General features: G+C 40.9%; 1 protein-coding gene and 6 non-coding genes across 7 annotated transcripts in view; all 7 read right to left on the bottom strand.

Moving 5' to 3' along the window:
• Nucleotides 1–8,521: 8,521 nt before the first annotated feature.
• Nucleotides 8,522–11,133, bottom strand: part of LOC106939594 (uncharacterized) — a 14,193-nt gene continuing 11,581 nt past the window's right edge. Inside the window, exon 2 of the mRNA XM_015022043.1 lies at nt 8,522–8,859. Within this exon, the coding sequence (XP_014877529.1) occupies nt 8,779–8,859 (81 nt within the window). The 3' untranslated portion in view covers nt 8,522–8,778. The remainder of the gene's footprint in view (nt 8,860–11,133) is intronic.
• On the bottom strand, nt 10,211–10,282 carry trnag-ucc (transfer RNA glycine (anticodon UCC)). Its single transcript has one exon. It is a non-coding gene; the product is annotated as a tRNA-Gly (tRNA).
• Nucleotides 10,376–10,447, bottom strand: trnag-ucc (transfer RNA glycine (anticodon UCC)). The gene has a single exon. It is a non-coding gene; the product is annotated as a tRNA-Gly (tRNA).
• On the bottom strand, nt 10,551–10,622 carry trnag-gcc (transfer RNA glycine (anticodon GCC)). Its single transcript has one exon. It is a non-coding gene; the product is annotated as a tRNA-Gly (tRNA).
• trnag-ucc (transfer RNA glycine (anticodon UCC)) lies at nt 10,716–10,787 on the bottom strand. The gene has a single exon. It is a non-coding gene; the product is annotated as a tRNA-Gly (tRNA).
• trnag-ucc (transfer RNA glycine (anticodon UCC)) lies at nt 10,881–10,952 on the bottom strand. Its single transcript has one exon. It is a non-coding gene; the product is annotated as a tRNA-Gly (tRNA).
• On the bottom strand, nt 11,046–11,117 carry trnag-ucc (transfer RNA glycine (anticodon UCC)). The gene has a single exon. It is a non-coding gene; the product is annotated as a tRNA-Gly (tRNA).

The following is an 11,133-nucleotide window of genomic DNA, read 5'->3' on the forward strand; positions in this document are numbered from 1 at the left end:
TACAATAAATATTCAAACTCCAGATTTACAAAGGAAGGTGCAGAAGTCTCTACCTGCCAGGCCTGACTCCGAGAGGAAACCTTCAAACTCACACTTGGGTCAATCCAAAACCTTTGGTGTCTGTTCTTCACAGAGGATATTTATTCTCCACTTAGGTTGGCATTTATTTAAAATGATTAACTACATTTTTATAACCTTGTATAGACAAGGTAGACTAATGCCTTGATGAGTTATGCAGCCTCAGTGTTGATATATTGTGAACAATTTAGGTCAGTGTTGCCCAAATTCTGTCCTGGAGGGCTGGCATCCCTGTTTTAGTTCGCTCCCTGGTTTAACACACTTGGATCAAATGATGGCTCATTAGAAGGCCTAAGAAAAATATTGACATTCTGAAAGGGTTGTTACTACTACGAGAGAGAGAACTAAAACATGCAGGATGCTGGCCCTGGAGGATCTACTTTGGGCACCACTGATTTTAGGTTTTCAAGACTTCTGTAACTTCTTCTGAGGTAAATCGATCATGTTTAACTACTCGCTTGAACCAGATATTTACATTATCTGTATAAAAAATAAAATACACATTTTGATTCTCACTGTCTTGGGTTACACCAGACTAAACCTTTGTTTCATGTCATTTCAGATTACTTTGCTAGAGTTTTGTTGGAACTCAGCTCTGTTACGTCTGACAGAGTTTGTAAAAATGTTGCTTTCACAAACCTTTTCAGCTCTGCCTAAATTTTTTTAATGAGACCAATATCAGTGATTTGCTACACAAAACATTTATTTTATTTTCCTAGAGCCTCTTTCTAATAAATGTTCATGTATGGGGGTCATTGTTTATTTGGGAGACCCATTTCTGCTAAAGCTTTAAATTCCTTACTGATGTCTTATGATGTTTCTAAGGATTTACCAACAAAATTCTTCCTTTATAATCTTATTTTGTAAAGTGCACCAGTCCCTCGTGCAGCAAAACAATATGCAGCATGATGGTGCCACCCTCGTACTTGACAACTGAAGTTGGCGTTCTGAGGCTTTGTTCTTTTTGTTCCTTGTTTATTCCTCTCTTTTTTCTTCAAATACAACAGAAGCTGCTTCCATAACAAATGTGCACAAAATTTTGTAGATATTCTGCTAACAACGAAAAAACATTTTTTTGTAATTGCGGTGTTTCCATTAAATAAGAAATGCCATTAAAATTACACATGAATAAATTTGTACAAGTGATAAGTCACTAAAAATCATGGCAGCGATGGATGTAACAGATATATTTATGTTTTCAGGCACTGCGCTAGCTCATCATCTATCAGCCATCAGAGACTCTGGCATCTTATTAAGGAGTTGGTGCGACGAGCTCCTTATGCTAGGGAGCTGCTACGTATACATGCTGTGTTTAAAGGAGACGATGTTACAGAAAAGCAGTGGATTCCACACTTTCAAATGACAAACTCAGCTTTTGATGAACTGTGCAATGGTGTGAGCCTGTAGTGAATCCAGCTGCTGCTGTACATGAACTGGTGTGATTCATGTCATGTGACAAAAATATGTATCCATTGGTCAAACACTTTGCAAAGTACACCAATTTCAATATGGCTGAAAAACTAATTTATTGTAGCACAAAAACTTTTGATCAAAAAACAGTTTTTTTTTTTAATTGGCATGTTTCCATTTAGTAAATTTATGTTTGATGTGCATGGAAACCCAGCTAATTGTCATTTTGGTCAAACACTTCCAGTTTCATTTTATCAGACAACAAAAGCATTCATAAATTAATATAATAACCCAGCAGACTGCAATCTGGATATTGTCTGATTAAAAACACCTACAGGCGGCCTTTCATTCTACTGAAATGGGGTGCAATCTTTATGGTAAACTCCTGACTTTGAAGAAAGTCATTTAAAAAGTCTCATTATTCTGACACTTAGCTAACAGAAATCATCTTCAAAATCCTAACTGGACTAAAACAGGAAATTTTAATTCCAACCTTCTGATGAAATACTGTATGTTCCCTTTTTATACAATGCATGTAAATATCTCAATCCGAGCGTGATCCACAACGTAATCCACCATAACATTTGTGTTCCGACTATGTGGGACAGATGCAGTCAAACAGGTGGTGGGCTCTGGCATCGTGTTTCCAACTGTGACTGCATATCATCAAGTGTGGATGTGTTTCTGTCTGTAAAACTAACAGCCTGGCACAACCGTTTTGAGTGAAAAATATATTTTTCAGAAACGCTCCTGTAATGTAGTGAAAATGAGACGAGAGATCAGTTAAACACAATGAGCCAGGAGGTGCTTCAAACATTTACAGGTTTCTGTCTGGGGTCTAAAGTATGATCTGATCTGAGGGGCCAAACAGACATCCACCTGGTTGTCGGCTCTAAAGGTCAGTTTGATTTTGTAAGTGTGCAGGACAAAGTGAATGATCTAGTCAAAGAGAATGGACACTAATGCCCTGCACACACACACACACACACTCAAACACGCACTTCATAAAGATTTGACAAGGTTAGTTAATCATCTGTCACAGGGACAGACTCCCCTCTCCTCTGTCTTTTGTCTATCTCTCCCACTCCATTCCTCCCTCCATCTCTTCGATCATGTCCTCAAGCCAAGGACATCTGTCCTTTTCCACCCACATTAACCCCGCTTCGTGTCCTTCCTCTCCCGCCGCTTCCTCTCTTCTTGTCCAACCTCCCTCCTATCCTCTATTCACAATCCGATTCCTTTTCTTTCCTCTCTGGCAAGGAGAGAGCTGTCTCTCCATCATTCAGTGCTCTAATCGGCCACACGTCATTTACTCCAGGCCATTTAGCTCAAGGTAAATCTAAAGAATGAAGACAGAAAAAAGGATGAATTGCTTGGTGGAAAGGGGAACCAAGGGTGGGAGATGGAGTCAGTGTAAACCAAGGCAGGAAATGATTGTGTTGCAGACGGAGGTAGAAGATGGAGATGCAAGGACATGAAAGCAGTTGGGAGTTCAGTAGCGATAAATGACCAACTTGAGTTTGTGTGTATTCAACACTGCTAATTTCAAAAGGTAAAGAATCCAACTAGAATCAAACAAAGTTAGTTTCTGACTTGGGCCATACGGGGGTTCTCCCTGTGCATCTAAATGCTATACAACCCTGCAGGATTGTTCTGAGGCTACAGACCGGATTGCTCTTTGTCAGTCACATGGAGAGGACAACAATTCCATGATTGTGTAATGGACTTCTATAAACATCTGTGTGAACAACTCTATCCACAACCAAACAGTGAATAGCTTCCCTAATCATAAACGCTCTCTTACTTAAAATCGTGAAAAACTGAAAGAATACAGTTAATAGGTAAACAAAAAAACATTGTTGTTTTGTTTTAAAATTAATAGAAAAAAGAGAACATTGCAAAAACAAAAAATCTGATCAAGTAGTTTCTGTCTAGTTTCTAGTGCAAATAAGACAAAACTAACTCAAAAATAACTTTTCAGCAGGAAATATAACCTTGTTTTAAGTCAATAACTCCTAAAATTAATGAAAAAGGTACTTGTTCCATTGGCAGATTATTTAACTTAAAACAAGATATTTTCCCCGTATTTCTAGTGAAATGATCTGCCAATGTACTAATACGCTTTCATCAATATTAAGAAATGACTTAAAACAAGCTCCTATATCTTAATGAGAAGCTGCTTCTAAGTTAGTTTTCTCTTATTTCAAGAGAATTAAGATATTTGCACTAGAAATTGGACCAAAAATACTTGGGAAGATTTTGTGCTTTTGCAGTGAAGAAAAAATGTATAAGTAAGCAAAAACAAAATATAGAATGATAAAATTAAAAAGGAAATGCAAAAATAGGACAGAAGAGCAGAATGAAGTATTGATTACAGCAGAGACATAATCCTATTTATAAAGGAAACAAAAGATTGAATAGACAAAGAAATGAGGCCAAAGTAGCAGGGAAAGCCACTGATTGTTCAGCCAGGAGGGGATGGGTGGGGGCTGACATGCATCCATCAGCGCAATGCTAACTGTGAAAATCCACCAGGGACAGAAACACCAGTCAAGTCAGGAAATAAGAAAATGATTCAGAGCAATTTAATGTCAGACCGTCACCAAGCCCAAACGAACATCAGTCACAGGGAAACTAATGTGACTACACCTCTGTCTCACTTCACCAGCACTCGCTTGCTCGCTCATTCATTCATTCCTTTCTCTCTGATCATTGCTGATTCATCCCCCACCGAGATAAAACCATCCAAACAGTCGCCCCTAACCCAAATGACCACACAGATTTTCCCCCACAGTGTGTAACTGTTTCCATATGACACCAAAACATGCAGGACGGTCTGAACTGCTCCGTCTCTTCTAAGCTGCAACACACTCTCTCCACTCCTGCTTCAAACTACATGTAGTTTCTTGTTCTAAAACACCAAATATTAGCATCCTAAAGTTTTTAAACACTGCCCCCATCAGGCTGTAGGCAACCATTACAACATTGTCTTAAAAGAATAAACGCTTCAAGACATAAAAGCTGTAAAGGGAGAAAGAAAAGGCTTTAAAAAGTTTTAGAGGAGTAGTATTACCATTACACTTCCCTCCATTGGTGGGGTCTCCATAGTAACCAGGGATGCAGGTCTGACAGTGCGTCCCTGCTGTCAGGTCCCCACAGTGCTCACACACACTGCTGTTCACACACCTGCTGTGGCCGTTACATTGACATGCTGAAAGGAAGCGAAACGCAGCATTGGTGGAATCAATAGGTGAACATGACGGAAATGAAAATGCTTTCATTGCATTTTTATTTTTGATTGTGGCTAAAACTGTTTGCGACCTTAACTTTGGTTCACATTACACTTTAACACATTGAATAGCAAGTTTTTAAGTTTGTGGTTGTAACAATGTCAAAACATTGTTGTAATCACACCTGTTGAACAAGGAGGATTTTGTGCAAATGTCCACTCACCAGGACACTCAATAAAGGCCCAATTGTAGCCTCTGTCAGAAGGGCAGAGGCTCTGATCCACCACCATGTCCCTGTCCCGCAGTCTGGATCCAGACCTGGTGCTTGAAGGTTTCAGGGGGCCGCGATAGGAACCTTCCATGCACACACCTCTGCCAGTGTTGCTGGGGTCGCCACACCAGCCGCACTCGACTCTCTCCAGGCACTTGGCACAGGTTCTGAGACCCAAACAGTTCTGTGCTGGTAGGTGTGGACAGACAGAGGAAAAAGATTAAAAATCAGTTCAGAAAAGATGCAATAATGAAAATTCTACATGTTGTTGTATAACAGCAAGCAGCCAGTAGAGGTTCCAAATGAATGGAATCAGATTTCATGCCACTACGCCAAAATGTTTGAGAAGCTGCCATCACTGGACTAAATGCAATACCTCCAGAGATTATTTTAAAGGGAACCAAATAACACATCCCAAAACACAATAAAATAAACATAAACAAGCATAAGAAAGATTACAGTAAAGAGAGTTGACTTATTAGACTCAATCTTTCAGTTCAATGTAATCCAACTATGATCTGGACCAAAAAAGTAAACTCTGGTCAGCCTAAAAACCTAGATCTGCGAACATCAAGCAAACGGGAGACTGCTCCAAAAGTAGAAAGTGGACTATAGTGCAGGGCATTCTGGGTAAATACAACGTAAATACAACGCAGTGCAGTGGTTCTTAACCTTTTTTGAGGTACTGAACCCACCAGTTTCATATGCGCATTCACTGAACCCTTCCTTAGTGATAAATAAAATGATTTTTTTTTTTATTTATTTATTTATTTATTTTTTTTATTTTTATTTTTTCAAAATTCAAGACATGAGTATATGGTTTTTTTTTCACTGGTGCACAAAATGAGCCACTCATGAACTTCACCTTGCTCAAAGAACAAAACCAACACAGTGCATGAACTCACAACAAGGGGTTTTGAGAAGGGTTTTCACTGGTTGGTTTCAGTGAAGTGTGAAGAGAACCACGGCAGATGAAAATGGAACAAATGTTTAAATTTTGGTTCCTAATAGAGCTGATTTTATCACACAATCAGGTGGGAAAACACCCTGAGATTACCGTATTTTCCGGACTATAGAGAGCACCTTACTATAAGCCGCACCTACAGAGTTTTTTTTTTAAAACTGGAAACGTACATATATAAGCCACAACGGGCTATAAGCCGCTGATATCTACGCTCTCGGTTTTTCACAATAAATCTGCTGTAGCAATCTGCCTCCAATGCCGAAGCAAGGATTCGTTCACACCGAGCTTATGTGCTTATGTGTAGTGGCTCCATTTCCCTCCTGTACTGCCAGATCTGTAACCCTCAACTTAAAAGCTGCATCATATGAACTTCTTTGTGTATGGAGTTAAAACGGTCTCATAATTCACAAATGCACAGACTAAGATTCACAAATGCAAAAGTTTCATAAATGCACAGCACGAGATTCACAAATGCACAGCACAAGATTCACACTTACGAGCTCCCTCTGGCCTGTGAGTTGCGCTGCATTTGTGTGTGAATTTTGAGACTCTTCCCATAAGGAGCTCTGCTGGGCTGTATCCATTCAAAAGTGGTGTTGCTCTGTAGGCGAGTAAGGCGAGATATGGATCAGCTGCTTTCTTCAACAAGTTCTTTATTGTTTTAACAGCACGTTCAGCTTCCCTGTTACTTTGTGGATATCTTGGGCTACTTGTAATATGGCAAAATCCATATAACTTTGCAAATGTAGCAAAAGCAGCACAGGAAAACTGAGGACCGTTATCTGTGATCATTACTTCTGGAATGCTGTGACGTGCAAATACAGATTTCAGGTGAGGAATCACATCTGCTGATCTTGTGGAACTTAGCTGAGCAATTTCCACAAATCTTGATGCATAATTCACAACCAGAATATAAGTTTTCCCTTGCAAAGTAAACAGATCAGCCCCAAGTTTTTGCCATGGTCTGTCTGGATATTGTGATGGCATCAGTGGCTCAATATGATTTTCTTTCTCTCTGTTGCAGGTGTGGCATTTTAGAACCAGTTCCTTTAGCTGCTGGGTCAGTCCAGGCCACCACACTGACTACTGCGCTCGTTCTCAACATTTTACCACTCCCTGATGTCCTTCATGTAGTCTCATGAGCACATCATTTCTCATAGTTGAAGGAATAACAAGTCTTTCTCCCTTTAACAAAAGACCATCCTTCACTGTAAGAAATGCCTTTTCAGCCCAGTACAGTCTGAGTGCTGGTTCACTGTTGTAGTGTGTAGGTCATCCTTCCTCACACAGCTGCATCACATGTGCACATATGCTGTCCCTTTTCAGCTCCTCTCTCAGCTCTTCAAGGTAGCCAGTGCTTGAAGGCAAGTTTTGTATCACACTATCCACATAAATATTTGAGTCTTCAATCAACTTCGTTTCAGTTTCTGTTAAGTTTTCTGTCATGGGGGTACATGACAGAGTGTCAGCTGTCCACAGATGTTTCCCTGGCACATATGAGATGGAATAGGAATATCTCATGAGACGCATTCTAAAACGCTGAATATGTGGTGGAAGGGCATCTAACATCTGGGAACTCAACAGACTCAAAAGTGGTTTATGTTCAGTCTCCATTTGGAAATGTTTGCCAATGAGATAATTACTGAACTTTTCACAAGCCCAGGTAAGACTCAAAGCTTCTTTTTCCACTTGTGTGTATCTCTGCTCAGTGTGTGTTAGAGATCGTGACACATATGCAACAGGTCTCCATTCCTGACCCTATTTTTGAAGCAGCACACTCCCCAGACCATAAGCTGATGCATCTGCTGAAGCTTTACATTCCCGATTAGTATCGTACATGGCTAACACCGGCGGGGATGAAAGCATCTCTTTCAGTTCTTTAAATGCTTTGGCCTGATCGACTCCCCATATCCAACAGTTTTTCTTAGACAAGAGTTCTCTTAAAGGCTTGTCTCGCTCTGCTAACTGTGGAATAAACTTCCCCAGCTGGTTAACCATTCCAAGGAAGCTTCTTAATTCATTCACATTTCTTGGTTCTTTCATCTTTCTCACAGCTTCTGTTTTATTTGGATCAGGACTAACTCCATTAACGGAGATAATGTGGCCCAAAATGTTACACTCTGCTTTGAAAGATCACATTTATCAATGTTCAGTGTAATACCAGCTTTTTGAATCTTTCCAAGAACGGTATGCAGACGAGCATTATGCTCCTTCTGTGTTCTCCCCCACACCAACACATCGTCCATGTGGTATACTACACCATCTAGTCCCTCTGTAACCATTCTGTTTTGGAAATGCTCAGGGGCAGAAGCTATGCCAAAGGGTAGCCGCTTAAAATAATAACGACCAAAAGGTGTAATGAAAGTTGTATATTTTGCTGTATCTTCAGTTAAAGGGATCTGCCAGAGCCCCATATTAGCATCTACTTTACTGAAGATTTTAGGTCCTCCTAGCTTGCCGAGTGTTTCATCTACTTCTCTCTGCAACAGACTCGTTCAGCTTTGCAAGGTCAACACATATGCGTACAGCACCTGTCTTTTTGGGAACAAGTACCATTCCTGAACACCACTTAGTTGGCTCCTCAATTCTGCTGATCACACCCAAATTTTCCGTACGGGACAGTTCTTGCTTGACTTTGTCCATCAAAGGAAGTGGAATCCTTCTGGGTGTCTTTAATGAGAATGGTTGAGCTCCTGCTTTCAGTTTGATGGCATAAGGCTGTCTCACCTCTCCCAGACCACTGCATAGCTTTGGATAGCTAGTTTTTAATGTTTCAGCAGTTCTCATTTAATCTAGCTACAAGCTCCAGTTTCTGAATGGCTGGTCTACCCAAAAGTGCAGTTTGCAGGTGTTTCATAATGTACACACTTTCCTATATCTCCTTTTTTCATTAACATCTCAGCAACTCCCACAATGTCCCAGGTCCCAGCAGCTATCTAGTGGCTCTTTTCAGAATGGGAGGACTTGTGTCTGTGTAGATTTCTTTAAACATGGCGTATGGCAGAACTGTAACATCAGCACCAGTGTCAATCTTGAATGAGATGCTTCTGTAATTTATTTCAACATCCACCCTCCAAGGTTCATCTCCATTTGTAATGCTGCCTAAAAACAAAAAATCATCATCTCTTTCAACAGCATGTACAGTCTTGAACGTTCTACACACCCTCTTCTAGTGTCCCTTTTTCACACATAAATGACATTTTTCCCCATTGGCTGGACAGTCACGTTTGGGATGGGATGGAGAGCTGCCACACTTATAACACTGAGAAATCTCCCTTTTGTTTTTTGTAGTAGTGTGCAACTTGGGTTGATATTTAGTCTTAGCATGCTTAACACTGCTTTTGTACACCCTGTCGACAGATTTTCCATTTCCAGTCTCTGATCTGGTAACACTACGATTGCTGCCGTTTCACCTCTTCACTTTGTCTTGCTGAATTAATGGCCTTTTCCAGTGTCAAATCTGGGTCGAGCTGCATACGTTCAGTTAACCTTTTATCCTGCAGTTCCACCACCAGTCTGTCACAAATCAGTTCATCATGTAGCGCTCCATAACTGCAATGTTCTGCTAACGCATACAGTGAAGTGACAAAGGCATCCACGGTTTCATGCTCCTCTTGTTTGTGCATGCTGAACCTGGCTCGCTAATAAATTACATTTTTCTTGACAACAAAGAAAGCTGGGAAACCATCACGAACTCCTTGATACGCGTTTCTTTGAGCATCTGGTAACGCTAAACCCCGCAGAACATCATCTGCCTCATCTCCCATGCAATAAATGAGTGTGTTAACTTGGTTCTCCTCAGAACTAGAGTTCAAGTTACTTGCCAGATGAAACCGTTCGAATCGTCGTATCCACTTGGCCCACTCCTGCGGCTTTGTGAAGTTGAAAGACTCTGGCGGCTGGATGCTGAACGTTGCAGATGGACCAGCAGAACCAACTCTCTGTATGTCGTCCTCAGCCATGTCTCCGGTAGCCGAATGAAGTTGCAGCCTCACGATGACTTACAGCACTCCTGACACCATGTCGTGTTGTTGAAAGAGTGCGCTGAGTCAAACTGTATCATCGTGATTAGTTTATTCAGGATCACCAAACTGCCAGCATGGGCATCCACATAGCAATCAGCGTCACCTGGACTACCTGAGNACCACCATCGCTACAGAAGGTAGTTGTGACATATTGTGAAATTTTTTGCCAAGTTAACCAGAGTTAGAAGAGAAGTTCATAATTAATAAATATATCATTTTATAATTAAGGGACTCCGATGGCCGGGAATCGAACCCGGGCCAACTGCTTGGAAGGCAGCTATGCTCACCACTATACCACCATCGCTACGGAAGCTAGTTGAGAGATTCTGTGAAATTTTTTGCCAAGTTAACCAGAGTTAGAAAAAAAGTTGATAAATACATTTTGCATTCAAAGCTGTGCGATGGCAGGGAATCAAACCCGGGTCAACTGCTTGGAAGGCAGCTATGCTCACCACTATACCACCATCGCTACAGAAAGTAGTTGAGAGACAATGTGACATTTTTTGCCAAGTTAACCAGAGTTAGACGAGAAGTTCATAATTAATTAGTATTTCATTTTATAGTCAAGGGACTGCGATGGCCGGGAATCGTTCCCGGGTCAACTGCATGGCAAGCAGCTATGCTCACCACTATACCACCATCGCTATGGAAGCTAGTTGTGAGATTCTGTGAAATTTTTTGCCAAGTTAACCAGACTTAGAAAAAAAGTTGAAAAATACATTTTGCATTCAAAGCGGTGCGATGGCCGGGAATCGAACCCTGGTCCACTGCTTGGAAGGCAGCTATGTTCACCACTATACCACCATTGCTACAGAAAGTAGTTGAGACATTCTGTGAAATTTTTTGCCAAGTTAACCAGACTTAGAAAAAAAGTTGAAAAATACATTTTGCATTCAAAGCGGTGCGATGGCCGGGAATCGAACCCTGGTCCACTGCTTGGAAGGCAGCTATGTTCACCACTATACCACCATCGCTACAGAAAGTAGTTGAGACATTCTGTGAAATTTTTTGCCAAGTTAACCAGACTTAGAAAAAAAGTTGAAAAATACATTTTGCATTCAAAGCGGTGCGATGGCCGGGAATCGAACCCTGGTCCACTGCTTGGAAGGCAGCTATGTTCACCACTATACCACCATCGCTACAGAAAGTAGTTGA

This window comes from Poecilia latipinna, unplaced genomic scaffold (assembly GCF_001443285.1).
Source record: "Poecilia latipinna isolate Pla-1442-1.1 unplaced genomic scaffold, P_latipinna-1.0 Scaffold2921, whole genome shotgun sequence".
NCBI classification, from domain to species: domain Eukaryota; kingdom Metazoa; phylum Chordata; class Actinopteri; order Cyprinodontiformes; family Poeciliidae; genus Poecilia; species Poecilia latipinna.